This window comes from Stegastes partitus, unplaced genomic scaffold (genome assembly GCF_000690725.1).
Source record: "Stegastes partitus isolate 25-593 unplaced genomic scaffold, Stegastes_partitus-1.0.2 Scaffold463, whole genome shotgun sequence".
Taxonomy (NCBI): Eukaryota; Metazoa; Chordata; class Actinopteri; family Pomacentridae; genus Stegastes; species Stegastes partitus.
The window spans coordinates 407,878-425,809 of NW_007578194.1; the positions used below are offsets into that span (position 1 = coordinate 407,878).

General features: G+C 41.7%; 1 protein-coding gene across 1 annotated transcript in view; it reads left to right on the plus strand.

The window, feature by feature from the left end:
- Positions 1-15,884, plus strand: part of kndc1 (kinase non-catalytic C-lobe domain containing 1) — a 50,952-nt gene extending 35,068 nt beyond the window's left edge. The window contains exons 18-31 of the mRNA XM_008286668.1: positions 515-870; positions 1,677-1,770; positions 1,872-1,969; positions 2,066-2,250; positions 4,713-4,823; positions 4,909-5,056; positions 5,263-5,421; positions 6,171-6,377; positions 6,503-6,585; positions 7,774-7,927; positions 9,295-9,417; positions 9,794-9,853; positions 10,287-10,444; positions 14,771-15,884. Of these exons, the coding sequence (XP_008284890.1) occupies positions 515-870; positions 1,677-1,770; positions 1,872-1,969; positions 2,066-2,250; positions 4,713-4,823; positions 4,909-5,056; positions 5,263-5,421; positions 6,171-6,377; positions 6,503-6,585; positions 7,774-7,927; positions 9,295-9,417; positions 9,794-9,853; positions 10,287-10,444; positions 14,771-14,999 (2,165 nt within the window). The 3' untranslated portion in view covers positions 15,000-15,884. The remainder of the gene's footprint in view (positions 1-514; positions 871-1,676; positions 1,771-1,871; positions 1,970-2,065; positions 2,251-4,712; positions 4,824-4,908; positions 5,057-5,262; positions 5,422-6,170; positions 6,378-6,502; positions 6,586-7,773; positions 7,928-9,294; positions 9,418-9,793; positions 9,854-10,286; positions 10,445-14,770) is intronic.
- The last annotated feature ends 2,048 nt before the right edge of the window (positions 15,885-17,932 follow it).

The following is a 17,932-nucleotide window of genomic DNA, read 5'->3' on the forward strand; positions in this document are numbered from 1 at the left end:
ACAGATTTGTTTCTCAGCTGTATTTCTCTGTATTTGACTGCTGACTGAAGTCACGAGGGCCATGACTGGCTGTTGGATGCTGTTCTTAAGTTTGCAGCACATTCATAAGAGTCCAAAGAGTTTTTTTTTCTCCCCCCTCTTGAAGTCATTCCCAGCCAGTAGCCTTCACATACGCACACACTCACACATGCATCTGCATTTGTTATTAAGACGTGTTAGACGTGAGGTCTTGATTACAAACAGGCTCTTACAAGGCACTAGAGATAAAAAGATAGTGACAGAGCTTGAGCGTGAATTGCCTTTTTAGGCTCATGTGTTAAACAGTCAATGCATTGTGTTTGCAACAAATACCCCCAGCACCACCCTTGGGTCTCTCGCTCGCTGAGCTTTCGTCACAGATCCAGTTTGTTTTTCAGCTCTCCATGTGATTCAGTCCCTCTCTGTTTCCTCTTCTCTACCCTCTCCCTCTCTCTCTCTCTCTCTCTCTCTCTGCTGTTTGTATTTACTATTCGAGGTGTGAACGCTGACAGTTCAGACTCAGGGGTCATGGAGGGAGGAGAGCACTCAGCGGGGGGCAGCGATGAAAGCCCCTCTGAAGCCGAGTTTCTATCGGGAAGAGAGGACGCGCTGATGGGAGCCCACGACGAGCAGATGAGCCCAGACTTCTCGGAGGACATGGAGGACAGCGACTCTCTGGCGTCAGAGCGGCTTCTCTCCCCCGGCTCCAGAGCCGAGGGTCCGGGGCTCAGCTTCAGCTCGGACTGGGCCTCAGCCTTCTACGGGGAGGATTGTTTCGGTCCAGAGGTGACCCAGTATGCAGTAAATCTGGGACAGCACACAGGATCACCATGTCTGAATGTGAAGGCACAGGTGGGTAAACCAGTGAATGCTGCTGCTGTCAGTGAGTCATCTTTGACCTTAACCTTACGTGACTGAACAAACAGCAGCCGCATGATTTATTGAACAGGTTCAGCCTCACTTTCATAAAGTCTGTTTGCTATTAGGTTCTGAATAATATGCCTACAACAGAAATAAAATGAAGACTTGTGGAATATTTCCTTCAAACTTTCCTTTATAATTAAATGTTTAAGTTATTTCTGTTGCATTTCTTTATGTTCATAGACTGCAGATTTAAAATCCTGAGCAGAGTTTCATCGAAGTGCTTACTGAATACATCTTAGTTTCATTCAGCACATCACCTGGTTTTTGATTAAGTGCAGGAATTATTTCTCTGTCTGTAATGAAGTGGCCACGGTCAGGCTTTGGGGTAAATAGGACAAGAACATGTGGGGGACTTTAAGATAATTGGCATATTATTCCCTCCAAACTGGATCTGAATATTAATATGTTGAACTTAGCCCTTGGCAGAGGAAGCTATTATCATTTGCAAAAGAATATTAATGAATAGTCTTTGTGTTTGCACACTTTGATGGCACCACCGCTCCTTCAGAAAGCTTGTGTAAGAGCTAATAACACACCTTAAGAGCCGTGCTGCTGCGACTTCTCACTCATTTCACTTCAAAAGAGCTGTTGCGCTCTGTTGCCACGGTGAAGGGAGGAAAAAATAAAACGCTGCCCCATACACTCTGAGAACACCCAACGGCTTCTCTCAGTGAAAGGCATGTGGTGCAGTTTTAGGGCCCTTTGTGTGATTCTGTGTGATTTCCTTTGAACAGGAACTGCAGCAGCAGCTGATAATTGAAACAAGGAATCTAAAGAAAACAAGAAATTTCTACCAAAAGCTGATTCAGCAGGAGAGAAAAAACAAAGGTGGGGTGCCCTTTTTAAAACAGTGTTCAAGTATGAAAATGATATTTATAGCAGCGTTTCCAGTGTGACCTATGAAACATTGTGTGTGCTGCTTCTTAAAGGCTCTGAGAGCAAAGTGATGCTCTCCAAACTCAAGTTGCATCTTGAAGAACTGAAATCCAAGGTCGTCTTCTTGGATTGTGTGAAGAAATACCTTGAGGTACTGACTTCTTCTTTTCCCACACTGCTCTTTCTCATGCATTTTCTAACAATCTGGATCTCCTAACCTTTGATATCCTTCCTTTCATTCCTGCAGATCCTGAGTGTGGACCAGTGGGGTTTGGAGGTTTCATTACTGCCCTCCTTGGCTGTCTGTGAACCTGACTCTCTGGACCTTCAGTCCTCTGAGGACCCCTCTGTTCTTAGCTTTGGCACCAGTAAAGGGAAGACCACTTTGCAGGCTGGGTCTCCTTTGGGCCTCATGGCTTACCTCTACGCCAGGTATTATTGATGAAGGTTGACATTCAAAGTGTGCAAGCCATTGTGTTTTTTTTTTTCTTCTCGTCAAGGTCAAATGAATTTTGATAACGTCTCAAAGCTTTGGGCCCTCCATGTGATCTGAGTTCTTTGCTAAATTATTTATCTTCCTTGATGCTTTTGAGGTGACCAACAAAGAGATTTCACAAAGACTAGGTCAGAAAATTACCAAATTGCAGCAAACTAGAGATCTTTAATGACATGTTTGTTGTTCAACAGACACATCTTTCCTGAAATAAGCACTTTTATTACAGCTGGCTATTCAGTGACACTTTGCAGGTATAAGTTTAGCATCACTCTGACCTCTCAACTATTTCCTGATAATCTCGGGAATAGTTTGTGCACAAAGCTCGAATCATAACGACTGTGGCGTTCTCTTCCCTTTTCATGTAGCGCCACCAGCAGGTCACTTTTTGGTCCAGAATGTGCTCATTATCTTATCTATCTATGCTAACACACTGAACCAAGACGGTGAACATGCCAGGCATCATGCCCACAGACTGTATATACAAGATGGACGTAGCCTCTCAGTCCAAAAACTGAGGCCAGCGTAGAAATGACCTGTATTCTTTCTAACCACCAGCAGGGGGCGACTCCTTCGTTTGCAAATAGATATTTCATTTTATAGTGCGCTATGAGAAAATGACTCGACTTCTCACTTATTTTATTACCTCAGTGCACATTTTAATAATGAGTTTATGGTCTTCATTGCTACTTTCATGCCTTCTTTAATAAAGCACAATGCCCATTTCATAAATTAAGCGCTAATTTAGATTAAAAGAGACGATAAATCAGGGTTGGTTTTAGTGATTTTCAGGTTCCTTTTGTGTCGGTGTGTGTATTGTCCCCAAGTTCTCAGTCAAATACACCAATCGCTTGTTTTGTCCGGTTTCAAAAGACCCTGATGGCAACAGCCAAAACTTAAGGCTTGAAAACAGAAATCCACACACGAATGTTGCGTCACAGTTGTAAAATCTGTCTTTTGTTGCAGTCAATGATAATGCCTGCTAAATATCGTTATGTTAGCACTGTCAGAAGAATAATGAGACAGAAAGCCTCAGCCTGCAAACAGACAGGATTGATTCTTGGGTGTGTTAAGTCTGAATCTGTGTTTTTGAGACCGTCATCGGTACGCTGCAGCGTCATGGTGAAAATGCTCAGACACAACGCTGACTGTTTGTTTCATTCATTAAGTTTCTTCTAGAATATAAACATTACGTGGTATAAAATGTTCACTGGATGGGGTGTTTGATACACTGTTGAAGGATAAGTTTGGGGTTTTTTTCTTCATTTTTTTTATTGCTAATATATTCCATCAGAAGGTCAAACCAACAATCCTTACTCTCCAATAATCCTACACATACATTAGATCAGGGATCTCCAACGCCGGTCCTCGTGAGCTACTGTCCTGCAGGTTTTAGACGTTTCCGTACTCTAACACACCTGACTCAAATAATGGCTCATTAACAGACTTGCGCAGAACTTGAGAACAAGCTGTTGGAGATCCATTAATCTGAGTCAGGTGTGTTGCAATATGGAAACCCCTAAAACCTGCAGGACATTAACTCACGAGGACCAGAGTTGGAGATCCCTGCATTAGATTGTGGTAAAATACTCACATTTTCTCTGGTTTGACGTTGAACAATGCCAAACACATGTATAATTGGTTACTCTTACCCACACACACATTGTTTAGTTTTATTTCCAGCTCAGTAGCATTGGAAGTTTCCAACCTTAATTCTAATCTGACCTGTAAACAATGACAATATCACTGCTGTGGTGAGGTCTGGCATTTCCAAGTCTGGTTTGCATTTGTTGCTATGGGCAACGGCATCAACAATGAAAGAAATGGGGTCACAGGCCCATTCATTCTCAGCTTCTACTGCCTCAAGCTGAAGCTGTTATTTTTTCTTCTTAAGGCATTGATAAGACTTGTTTGCAGTTTGTATCGCCAATTATTATAATACGCATGTAAGTCCATTAGCACCTAAATCATACTGCAGGTTTAGCTAAACAGAGAGGATCTTCATGAATTCCCATCTGTCTGGTCGCTCTCATGAGACCCACCAGCATTAACAGTGCTGTATTTTGAATAACTTTGCTATGACGTGACTACTAACACTGAAAGGAGCTATTAAAGTAAACAAAGTCACCCTGAAATTATCCCCTGGAGATTATTTTTTTAAAATGTTTTGTGCACAAGTGAGTGGAAATCCAGATGTGCTACTACATCTCACACACAGGGTCCTCAGGAGGAGCTGACCACGTTGACTATGGCCAGGAGCTGGAAAGAAAAAAAAAAAAAAAAGATTCTCTGTTAATCATGTGTTTCCACAGGCAATATTAATATTTTTCAGCAAGCAATGTTATTAAACTGTGTTGGTTACTTAACTTTATGCTGCGACTGATGGTCCTTTTCATTGCAGAAATGCTGCTGTTGAGGGCTACATCCAGCAGTTCTTGTACACTTATCGTTTCTTCTGCACTCCTGAGCAGCTACTGCAATTCATAATGGATAAATTCATCTGTGCTGCAAGGTACTATATATCGAGGCCCTCATGACAACACAGAGAAGCATAATGACAGAAACTTTATGATGACGGTGTTTGTTTTCCACGCCAGGGAAGGTCCAGATATGTCAGGAGACAGTGAAAGGATCTTCCATCGCAGTTTGGATCTGCTCCAGTTCTGGATAACAGACTGTAAACCAGTAGACTTCACACCAAAGTCCAGCCTTTTCACCACGTTAGAAAACTTCCTCAACACTGAGGTAGCCACTCGTGTGTACATTTTGTTCTGCACTGCACAGAAATGACTGAACTCAATCACTAGATGTCATGAATGAAGTGTGTTCTTGCTCTAAAATACACTTGTAATGGATTTCAACCACTGCAGTCATTGTTAGTCTGTCTATCTGTTCCTGATTCTAAAACACAATGATGAGATACATTCAGGAGTTGCCTCGTTTTTCGACAGGTGATTCCCGTTGACAACCGAGGTGAGGCTCTTCTCGCTGGTCTGCACGGCATTCCCAGTATGACAGCTGCCAGTCAGCTGAGAGGAAGCCTGCTCAGCCTGGATGAAGACGATGACGCTGTGTGTTTGCATTCGTCCACTGAGGATCTCGGCAGAAAGGTTGGTTTCTTAATGATGAGTCCAAGTTTGCCTTGCCTTGGGTTGCTTGTGACAAGCCCGCAAACATTCTAGATTCAGGAAGCTTTGCAGTATTTAAAACCAGTCACTAATAATGATTGCCATGTTTAAAATTTTTATTACTGATTTTACATATTATCCCACACTTCATATTCTGTTTGCAGTACTCTCCTTGTTTGCACTATTTGTTATATTTATATGTACATTTTTTATTTTTTTTATTTTTTTGTCTCGTATATGTGTACCTCTGTTTAATGCTGCTATCAACAATGTGAATTTCTCCACTGTGAGACAAATAAAGGCATATCTTATCTTATCTTATCTTATCTTATCTTATCTTATCTGATGACTTTTTTCATGTAGTGTATTTATTGGTTTGTGTTGTGTTTTTGTTGTCTGTGCCTTCCCAGGGACAACAGATGCAAATTAATTGCTACCAAAATCTGGTGCAGTTACTTTCAATTGTGTGCTGCCTCTGCAAAATAAGGAAAGAAACTATATATAAAAAAAAATTTAATCACTTTCTGTATGCGGGTATTTCCTACCTAAATCCATACCTGGCATAGCTATAGTTTTGCTAATATTCAAAGAATTCCAGTTTGCTTACCACTGTAAATAAGAGGATACATTACATACATGCCATTCTGCAATCAGTTGACATTATCATAGAAGCAGTGTGTTAATAATTCAAAACATGTTTCTCCAAAAATGCCCAATTCTCTTCTCTCCAGTGGAGGATCTCTCGTGTGGTGGAGACCTCTCCATCCATGTCTAAAGACAAGGCCTTCTCCATCGCGGCCGCCTTGCCCATGCCTTGCTACGGCTCCCTGATGGATGACGTCTCTAACGTTTGCCTGCACGGTGAAGAGCGACTCCCCTTCAGCCAGAATGAATACAGCGCACAGCACATCGCCCAGCAGCTCACCCTCCTGCAGCAGGTACGCACATCCTCAGTCTGTATGGTGTTGTTATCCTTTTTGACCACTAGAGGGAGACATGTCGCTATAAATGACCAGCAAGGCAACTCATGATTTGATTTTGACTTAAAGCTCTTGTAATGCAGGAAATATTCCAAGGATGTCATCCAGTTCATTTCCTCAACTCCAGAATACAAGGAGTCAGGGACAAAGTCTTGACCCCGAACAAGTGAGTACGAAAACTGTAAGGACGGCATTAGTGAGGTAGTTGTTCCGCTATGAGTCTTCAAAATAGCCTCAGTGCTCCGGGGCATAAATCACAAGGTTCCCGTACTCTATTGAAAAAGGATTTTTTGGTGGAGCACGCTGTATAAAAAGTGGACTCAATGTTCCCCAAAGTGCTTCAGATGTGGCGGCTGTGAGGGCCGCAGCATATGATTCACATCACTTTCACACATCATAAAACATTCAGTGACCCCTCAGGAAGTGTGTAGAGGTTAACGCACCAGCTAAGCCGCTTCACTCTTACATCCACTCTTCTTTTTCTACACTTTCTACCAATTAAGAGTGTTTGTACTTCTGCACAGTGAACAAGGTCCTGTTGGCTTGATAACATGATTGCAGCATAAAATATACAGATACCGTGTGTACCAATTAATGATACAGCTTCCATCAAAACTTTTACATGATTTTCATAAATATGACTTTATCGTATCGTATCGTTCACTGAAAGAATCATTCTGCTCAGGCTGCTTGAACAGCTCAGATGCAGAAATGAAGTGTAATAAACTGACTATTTGAATAAAGTAAAATCATGTAATCCACATGCATGAATTCAGACAGTTTTAATTCCGTAGCTTTAACCTTATGGCCGTATACTAATAGAAATAGTGTGCGTTTTTCTGAGGGGCATTTTTTTTGTTCGTAGTTGGTTCCGCAAAATATTTCATTTGTGTGTATATAGGAGTCATTTTTGTCGATAAACTAATGATAAGCTATTAAAGTCTAGCTCCCCTAATCTAATAACGGAGCAAATTACTCCCATCCTCAGATACAGCGTGTAGCAGTTTATCGTGTTGTAATGGTGTTTAAATTTTTACAGTTATTTTAAGTTTTATTATAAAACATTAAAATAACAGGATTATCTCTAATTCGTTGCCAGTAAAATGAACAATGATGAATATGTGGTGAAATCTATTGTATTCTGTTATTAATGTGATTCTTTTCAGTCAAGCTGCAAATAATTTAGCGGTCGACCCACTGTTGTTTTATCTTTTACTCAGTTCCACATAAAATATGCAAATGCACATTTTGAACACCCGCAGCAATTGGATATGTTTTTATTGTTAATGTAATCGTGTTATTTAAGTGACAGTTTCCAGTACAGATTTCCGTACGTCTCTGTTTTCCCCACCAGGAACGTGTCGGCGCACATCCCACCAGCAGAGAGCAGCAGTGTGCTTGTACACGAGAGGGCGCCGTCAGACACCTACCTGCAGCAGCTGCTCGCACATGCTGACAGCGTCGCTAACTGGATCTCTGCTGAAATAGTCATTTGCGACTCTGTCAAGGTGAGAGGAGACATAACTCATGAAAGTAGCAGGGTCAGCTGGGAAAAAAAAAAAAAAAAAAAAAGGCAGCCATTACTGTCACAGCGCGGGCTTTGATTTCTCTTCGGACATAGACTCTCGTGTCAGTCACGGCCTTTCCCCATATGTTCTTTCTGTTTCTTCTCTGGTTTCATGGTTGAATGGTTTATAGAGTGTTTGGAACAAGAACATACGGGCCTGGAACCCGCCGCAGCTGTCATTAGTGTCTTACAAAAAGCTGAGAAAGTCAACAAAAAATAAACGATTACTACTATTATTATTATCTTTGTTGTAGTTGCACCACAGGTACTTTCTTCTCCTCAGAGTAGACACACGAGACAAAATGTATGACATCTGTGCACCCACTTGATTATTTTTCATACTGACACAACAAATACTCTGGAGCCATTTTAACACAGAACATGCAGCATGAGGATTTTAAAGTGGTGACGTTCTGTCATTCAGATGAAAATCACTTTGAAGTCGATGCATTATTTTTCACTAAATCCAAATGAATAGCATCTTATCAAACCATCCAAATAACTAATAGAATGTTAATGTTTTCCTAAACACTGAACACTCTGTTCCTGTGTTATAATCATTTTTCTAACTGCAGCAATGTAAGCTACACAGTGTGACTTAACTGTTAGATCCAGACCGATCCTGTCTCCATGACAGGGACGCTTCGTAATTAAAAGCAATCAATGAAGTTACTGCAGCAACTTTCCCACTGTGGAGCCTCTCGTGTGGATCCCGCTGCTGTCTGATCCTCAGACACGAGGCTGACACATTCACATTAACACAAAGAACTGCATGTCTAAACGGGCTTTAACTGACACTTAAACCATCTTCGGCACATCAACCTCAGTTCAGATTTCAGTTTCTTTCATCATTCAACCTGATGTTTTGAGCGCATCCAGCCGTTCCTCGTCTCCGTGACCTTTTAGTGCTTGTATAGCTACAAGCTGATAATCCCGCTGCTGGAAATTAAAATTCTAAATGCTTTCACCAATTACGCTTGATGATTTCTACTGCGTTTGCTTCTTGAACTTCAAAGGCTTCTCTGCAGCTCCCATTCACCATCTCAGATGCAAACATTTTAACCTCTTCACAGTGTTTGCGATTGTCAGCTGAACTGTTTTTCCTGCTATAGTGGATGACTGGTACAATGTGAACTATGCACTTTGGCTACACATTATATTTTTCTTGGTTTTTCCTTTGCCTCATTATGCTGTTAACTGGAGCATACCGCTTTAGAGAGTCACTCAATTTTTGCATTTTGCTTTTTTAGCATTTTTTTTTTTTCCCCTCAGTTTTTCTTTTCATTGCAAGCCTCTCCTCTCTCGCAGACACAAGTTGCTTTGCTGACGAAGTATCTGTGGATAGGAAAATACTGCTACGAATCAAGGAACTTCGCCACCGCCATGCAGGTCCTCGGGGGTCTGGAGAACGTGATTGTCAGGCAATTACCGGTAAGGCTGCAAATCATAAATTCCTCCTCATTCAAGTTCTGAGTTGGTGTAATAAGTCGCGTGCCCTCAAGTTAAATGTTTTCTTCAACTGCGATAGAACTTGGACGGTATTCAATTAGTTTCACAAATGAGAAATTAACATTAATGCATTCAAATAAGATGTAGAGAGTGTGAAGGCACTGAGGAGGAATGTGGAGGAGTAATTAAAAAAAAATCACAATTCAAAGACACCAGTGTTGAGAAAATAGAATAAATTTCCATATTTTCATCTGAAGGCAGGTTGTATTCATTGACTCAGGTATTACATTGAAGCAACTGTATAATCCGCCTTCATTCTGGTGATGCTAAATAAAACTTCCTCCGTTTTTGCCAACAGGCTTGGAAACATCTGGCTTCGAAGGTGTGTGAGATCCTGGAGGAGCTACGAGCCGTGCAGGTGTGTGTGTGTGTGTGTGTGTGTTTGAGAAGCCACACATGGATGGTGTTTGTAACTGAAGGCTAGAACGGCCACATATTGTGAAACTGGGCTGCAGGGCAAACAAATCAATAGAAAAACAGCTTCAAGCAACTTGCCTGTGTGCTGTGAGCTTACAGCTGGCGCCTTCTGAAAGTTAACCTTAAAAGAACCTGATGCATCAACAAAACATGCATCGCCTACCGACTTTCCTGTTTAGCTGTGAGAGAAATGTTATGCTCCATCAGCTTTCAAATCTAAAGAGGTTACGTTTATTGAACATCCTCAGTCTTTTAAATTACATCACGCCGCTAAACAGGACACGCTTATCACTGCTTCAAGTACCTTTGTGTAATTGGAAATTTTCTTTTCCAGTAAGTTGTTTGCTGTGTGGATAAATGACTCCCCCACTCAGGTTTTTCTCAAGAGTGACGACTTGTGTCTCATGGGGGGAGAGCACACGAAGAAGAGGCCCACCCTGCCGTCGGCGCGCATCCTGGCCATGCACGTGCAGCAGCTGGAGATCGGAGCCTTCACGCTCACTACTGGAGCTTACAAGTGGACCAAACTCAGGTACGCTTTGGTCGCAGTGGATGAAGTAGAAGCCGAAGTTGTGATCACTCGGTACAGTTCTTTAATGTTGGGGACACACTTTCACCGCCACAGATAAGAAAAGTACTGATGCTCTGCCGATCTGACTGCTTGTTTTGTGTGTTTGTTGCTTTGTTCCAAATTATTCTATTAATAATACAATAATAATGAGAATCTGTGGTTATTTGTTTGCAAATATCCCCTCCAGCTAAAAAATAATATTGGTTTTCAACAAAAAATGTTCAGTAAACTACTTTACTATTTACTAAAAGCAAAATCTGCTACTCTTCACTCATAAACAGAGATGGCAAAAGTACTCACATTCTTTACTTAAGAAGAAGGAGAGATACTCATGTAAAAATAGACTCTGGTTAAAGCAGAAGTACTGATTCAACTCCTTTACTCCAGTAAAAGTAAAAAAGTACTGGTTCAGAAATTAACTTAAGTACAAAAGTACAAATGAATTTTTAGCTTCGACGATGCCTCTTTGGATAACTCTGTAAAACGAAAAAAGTTTTAAGACACACAATAGGATTGTTTTCATCCTTTAGGGAACCTGCACAGTGCTGCTACAGAGAAAAAACATCACTGGACAGTTTTCTATTTCAGCATCATTATAATCAACATGGAAACACTCATTTCTTCAAGACTACCAACATCTTTTATTGAGCCTCAGTAGAAGCTGGTTCTCAAAGTTCTCTGAATGAAGACGTGGGTCTGAACATCAGTCCTGCAGTGCTAATAAGCCTCTCGCATGCAGCTAAGGCAGGCAGGGCTGTGTTGAGCTTCAGTGACAAATCACACACTGCTGGCAAAGATAAAGACGTTTGTTGTTACGTCTTTTACGTCACGTCGTCGTCCGCAGAGGTTGAAACAAGTAACGAGCCAGTTTTGAGAATGTAAGGAGTAGAAAGTCCAGATATTCGTGTTCAAATGTAGGAGTAAAAGTAAAAAGTCGTCAGAAAAATTAATACTCAAGTACAGATACATGAAAAATCTACTTAAGTACAGTAACAAAGTACAAATACTTCCACCTCTGCTCGTAAAAATAATTGGGCTCGATAAATAGTGCAGCATTTTTCATTTGAAAAGTTGAACTGCTGGACTCAAGATCACCAAAAACTCAGTGTACAGCATCCATTTCATGCTTGTGTCAGCTGCAGGCTGAACCACGACTGGCTCCCAAGTTGTGATGTCACAGTTTCTGCTCATTTGTACGCTTCTTAAACTGCAGAGAGAGATTTTCCACCCTGAAGTGATGGTGATCAGTGATGAATGTGTTGTCTAGTGTTGAGCTCTGCCTCTTCCTGCACTGTGAGGCTCAAACATCCAAGTGCAGGAACAAGAGGCGAAGCTAATTATAGCACAAATGAAAGGAACTTCAGTTACTATTAATTAGAAAATATGGACAAATCTACCCGCTACTAATCAATACATGTCCATAATGTGCTTGATGCTTCTGTCCAATTTCATGAAACCTCATATGGTAATTTGATTGCATGTAAATGAGACAACTGTAGAAAACGTGTGGATCTTCATTAAAGTTAAAACATGTCTAAATTATTTCAGTTAAACCCAAAATTATTCATACCCATGCCAGAGTTTGATTCATAATGAGTTTTTATTTGACTAATAGATTTTTTTTTGTGGCTGAAAATTCCATCACAAATGATGTTAAGCACAGCGTTAGAGATGTTAATTCTACGGTTTAACTACTTCTGGTTTTACATGTTTCCCAAATATATCGTGTTAAAAATTATTCACAAGTGATCGATGACAAGGACTTTATTTGTCATTCAAGCAACTGCTAACGGGCTTTCTTCATGTCTCCGCTGGGATTTTGCTCCACTTCCTCTTTGTGATGATCTCCAGGTCTGAGGTCGGAAGTCTTCCTTCCACCACTCTGGTCTTCGGTCCCCTCCACAGATTCTCGATGGGATTCCGGGCTGGACTCTGACTTCTCGACCACTTTGGCTGCATGTTTCAGATCGTTGTCTTGTTGGAAGGTTCAATACCGCCCGAGGACAAGTTTTTTTCCGTTTTTCTCCAGAATTTTAATGCTGTCCATCTTTTCTCATGATGCTGTTCTTCTTTCTTTCACCGAACAAAAAAATCACATACTTGCGTCCCAATAACAACATTTTTGTCTGCGTCCTCCTTTGCTCGGCGTCCGTGGAGACCGGCCGTCTGCTGGAGTGTCTGTATTGAGACGTCGGTAATGGGTTTGCTCAGATTCATCAGGATGGCCTCTGCGGTGATGCTTTGAACACTACTTCTTGGCCTCTCACACTATTATTCTTACCAGTTGTCTCTTTTGGCTTCCCACCACATCCTCTGGGATTTTTCGCTGTGTGCAACTCCTTGTAATCTTTGACTCTGCTCTGCGCTGTGGCTACTGGCACTTGAAAACACTTGGACATGGCTTTATAGAGTTTTTCCTCTGTTGTGAGGATGTGCAGCTCTCTCTCAGTGATGAACTAATAACAAGCTCACGAAACTCCTCGGCTTTAGTCATGACTGCTGTTTTCAATTCATGGTGAACATGGTAGAAATCACCACAACCATGTGAAGCATTTGGACTTAGAGGTTTTTGTTGAAATGTAAACTAAAAAAAAAAGGAAGAAAAATCATCATTGATATCTTTAGCACAATATCTAACCACCTCTCATCATTTATTTATGTCATTTCCAGCCAGAAGACACTTAATGTAAATTCAATTCAATTCAATTTTATTTGTATAGCGCATATTTACAACAACAAGTCATCTCATAGCGCTTCACAAAGGCAGAGACAGAAACACCCAACAATCCAAAACATTTGGATTCCCTATAAGCTTCAGCAGTCCGCAACAGTGGGAAGGAACCGAAAACCCCCGCAGGGGGAAAAAAACTTCCGACAGAACCAGGCTCGGGGAGGGACGGCCATCTGCCTCCACCGGTTGGGTAAATGTAGGATGAATTCTAAAATTTAGTTTACAGTTGAACAAGTTATTAGAAATTATTGTCCTTTTGTAACAGGAGGCATCATGGTGGGGCAGCAGGATACAGAAGGTGAGGCCGGCGGCTGTAATTCAGGAGCTCCAGATCCAGAGACATCCACAGAGAGAGCAGGCACAGGAGAACCTCGGGGGGAGTCACAGAGTTAGTCATATGCAATGGTGATAGGCAACTATATAAACATATACATACACATATATATAAAGAGGAGAGGAGAGAAGCCCAGTGCATCATGGGAATCCCCCGGCAGTCTACATGAAAAGCTGCCATTAATCATTCTACATTGATCTACTTATTCTTAGATATACACACATTAGAAAAACACAGTTCCCAACGACTGTTAACTAATGACCAGCTGACCGTAACATTGCAAAGTGTAGCTCATCTAATCAGCACTGCTACAGCAGCTAACAGCAAATGATATGTCTATTAAAACTGCCAGGAAAGAAAGTCCGAGGTATGCTGGGAGATGTTATGAAACTGGTCCATTATTTTCACTAATATACTGACAAAGTGGTAACAAGCAGCCAAAGTCCACCCACACAACATGGAGTAGTTCTGGTGTAAGTAGGAAGTTAAAAGACTGAATATCTCTGCAGAACACTTTCTTGTCGCTGGGAATCATAAAGTGAACAATTTACATCTCAGTAAAAATGTTGAGAGGGAAAAGTGCTCAGTCTCTTCCGTTGTGGTTTTACTGCACGCCGGATTTTCATTGTGTTAAAGGAGTGATGCTGGTCAAACAGCCTGTAAAATTAGCCCGCTACCTATCCCCAAAATATGATCAGTTACTGTCATTAACTTGAAATTAGCTCACTCCCCACATCCCGTGTTGCTGTCTGTGACAAAGTTGGCCAACTCGCTAAGAGGACGCGTTTTCCTGTGTCCTTCTCTTTCGCTCCAATATGGCCGACCAGATGCTGAGGTCACAACAAGTGGCGGTTGGATGGTAATGGCACAGCTGTTGAATTTGGGTTGTCGGTAGGATTGCCAGTGTTGCACCAGATGGCGTCTGTGGGATGGGGTTTGATTGGAAAAGAGGTTTCAGGCCAGATGCTGAGAGGTGACTGGGTGTAGCCAGATGCCGGGGTCAGGAGAGCTCGCAGAGAAAGGCAGAGACACAGCTGGTTTCCGTGGACCCTGGGTTATCCCAGCTCTCTCCGAATCAGGTCACAGACAAAGCTGCTGATGCTGGAAGGGAAACTGATATAATATGTACCGAGATACACTCCTCTCATGTTGTCACTGTTTCTTTGTTCTGTGTCCCCATTTCATGTTTTGCCCATCCTCGTCCATCTGTCGTTGTTTCCAGGAGCATAGCGAAGGTTGTGAGTCAGGTCCATGCCTTCCAGGAGGCTGTCTACCCCTACACCCCAGACCGGGAGCTGCAGGCGTACCTTCGTCGCCGAATCGCCCGGTTTGCCGCCGCTGACATCCATCGCTTGGCCGGCGACAACGATGCCAACTTCCAGCAGTCGAGCGAGCGTCAAACGCGGAGGATCCAGGACACGCTGAGGAGGGTTAAGGCCACCTTCCAGTGAGACCGGCCTCAGTCACACTTCTGAGCCCAGAGTCAGACACCAGCACCAGGTCAACATCCCATGTCAAAGCCCAGACTGTGGCTCCGTGCCCAGACCACAGCCTGCAGACGCTTCTGTTGTCCTGGCAGCAGAGCCTAGAGGACTAGAAAACTTTTTCTAACGTTATATGTTCACTATTTGTCTAACACTCCCTAACATAAGTCAGTAATATTAGTTTAGACTCCCAGACGAACTGCACTCTTAACTTACACCCATTACAAACTAGTTTTGCTATTGATCCCACGTCTGATTAATTATGAAATTAGCATTTTTCCTGCATAAAGACAAAAGTAAAGGGGGATGTCTGTAATTTACAATGATTCTATCTCCACTTAAACTGACATTTTTTTGTCATTTGTGAAGTGAACCTGCAATTTTCCTGCTAAGGCGTCCATATAATCACATCTGGACTGTAGCCTGCATGTCCAACATCAGCACCAGATTACCGACATGGAAGGTAGGTGGACAACTGCACCAGGTTCTGAGACTCCAGTCGCGCCCTAAAAGCCCAAAGTTCAAAATGTTGCAACGTTTTAATACGTCAAATCAAACGTTTGTATTGGGTTGGCACCTCTAAAGCACAACATCATCTAATATGTTATGGGTCTTAAGGGGAATCCTACTTTTTTTTTAGCCACGCTAGGATTGGAAATGACAATTTGTCAGTGAGTCTACCACTTTGGTCCAGACTGAAATTTCCTCAGAACCACTGAATTTATTGCCAAAGCAATTTTGTGTAAAATATTCATGTTTCCTAAATGGTGACTTTGGTAATCCTGTGATGTTTCCTCTGTTGTGTATTGTCTTAAGTTAAATATCTCAACAGCTATTAAATGGGTTGCCATTAAATTTGGTGCAGATGTTCATGTCCCTGTCTTCGCTCAGCTTTAGTGATTTGTTAGCGTTCAACATGTTTTCCGTTAACTCCTTGGATGCAAACACACTGCACTCGGATTCAGCATGTTTGCAGCGTCATTGTGAGCATGTTAGCATGCTGCAACTAGCATTTAACACAATGCACCGCATTGTTTAAGCATAGCCTTACAGAACTGCTAGCATGGCTGTCGTGGATGTGCTTTAGATTCTGGATTCTGGATTCAAAGCTGGTGCCAACTGAATTGCAAAGAAAATTCCAGGCGTATAAGCAAAAAACATTTCCTAACTTCCAGGTTTGTGTCCACATTGGTCAACTGAGACTAATTTTTGAAGTCAGTTTTGTTGTGGCCTCAATTTTCTTTGAAAAGCCAGAAGTGCTGAAATAGTAAGGACTTCCCCATTGGTCCATCAGTCATTAAACTCTTTTGCAGTTCCATTATGATGACTGTTGGTCACAGTGTCTCTACAGTTACAGGTTTTTAAAGCTGTATTTATAAAATGCTAGTGTAGTAAATCATTACACGACCCCGCCCCAAAAGCTCCTGATTCTTTGATAAGGACGGTCCCCCTAAGGGCTTGTTAGAATGGTTACCCAGGACCTTATTTTGGTTACTTCATTGCAGATGCAGGTCAAAGATGTGAGTTTCTTAACATGTTCTTGACCACCTGGATTGGTTGAAATGTACAAAAAAAAAAAAACCTCTCTCACTCTGTTCGACGCACAAAGTGACAGAAATAGCTGTGCAATGGATAAAAGATAGCTTAAGGGAGAAATTGAAATTCCAGCTCTTTTTTCCACCTCTGCACAGCTGGCCAGCCTCTGTGTGAAGTGGGTGTAGAAGTCAGACTGTTTGACTCTCCTTCATTATGTCAGCTGATCTTGTGCTTGCAAGGTGCGTATTCCTAAATGAAATGTTTAGAGCGCCTCTCCGCCTCTCTCACTGATTAAACCCTAAAAACTCATCTCTGTGTGTCAGAGTTACATATTTTGAAGTTTCTTTTTGATTTTTTAAAAAAAATGAAAATAATCCCTTAATGCCTTAAAACAGTTTAGATGTAACTTTGCAGAAATCTTTTTAAAAATCCAAGTTACAAACTGCTTCACAAGGCAGCAAACAGAAAGTTATCAATTTTTAAAAGAGAGAGAAAAACACATTTGTTGTGTACAAATCAATAAAGTGTGAACAAAATATAGTTCAAAGAAAGTAAAACTCAAGTAAAATTGGACACAGCTGTCTGATAATAGTACATTTTGAAATAAGACTTAAAAAGATCATTGACTCAACCGACTTGGTTTCCTGAGGCAGATCACTGCAGAGCCTGGACTGCAGCTCCTCTTTAGTCGAAGACCTCTGGCCGAGGATTTCAAAGTACATATCTGTGCGTACGGTCAGAGATATAGCTTGGAGAAAGGCAATGAAGGGCCTTTAAAGGTAATCAGTAAAATCTTTAAATCTGTCCTAAAGCATACTGGGAGCCGGTGCAAAGAGGCCAAATAGGAGTGATGAGATCACATCTCTTGTTTCTGGTTAAACGCCTGGCAGCTGAGTTCTGGAGTCCATCTATAGATTTTTGATTCAGGACGGGAAGGTAAAAGGCTGTTGGACTAATCCAGGTGTGATTAGATAAAAGCATGTAAAATGGTCTGTGTCTTGTAGAGTTGAGATGGATCGTATTTTCTAAACGAGATGATAAAAACATGATTGTACGAGCTCTGTGGTGCGCTGTTCAAAACTTAGATTACTGTCAAACCAGGACGCCACCAGGCTTTATGTGATCTAAAAGAGAATGAGCTGATGTCAGAGTCAGTTCTTCCATGTTTTATCTGGTTTCAGCTACACAATGACAGGCTGTAATATGGGAGTAATTCAGACACACATGTTTAAACTGGAAACTGAGAAGAATCAGCTGAAATTTGTTCTGTATCAAACCCTGCAAGTGTGAATCTGTGTTTTTCAGACTGTCTGCAGTTTCTAAGTGCAAATGCTCAGCCGTGGTGTTGACTGCTAATTTTACTA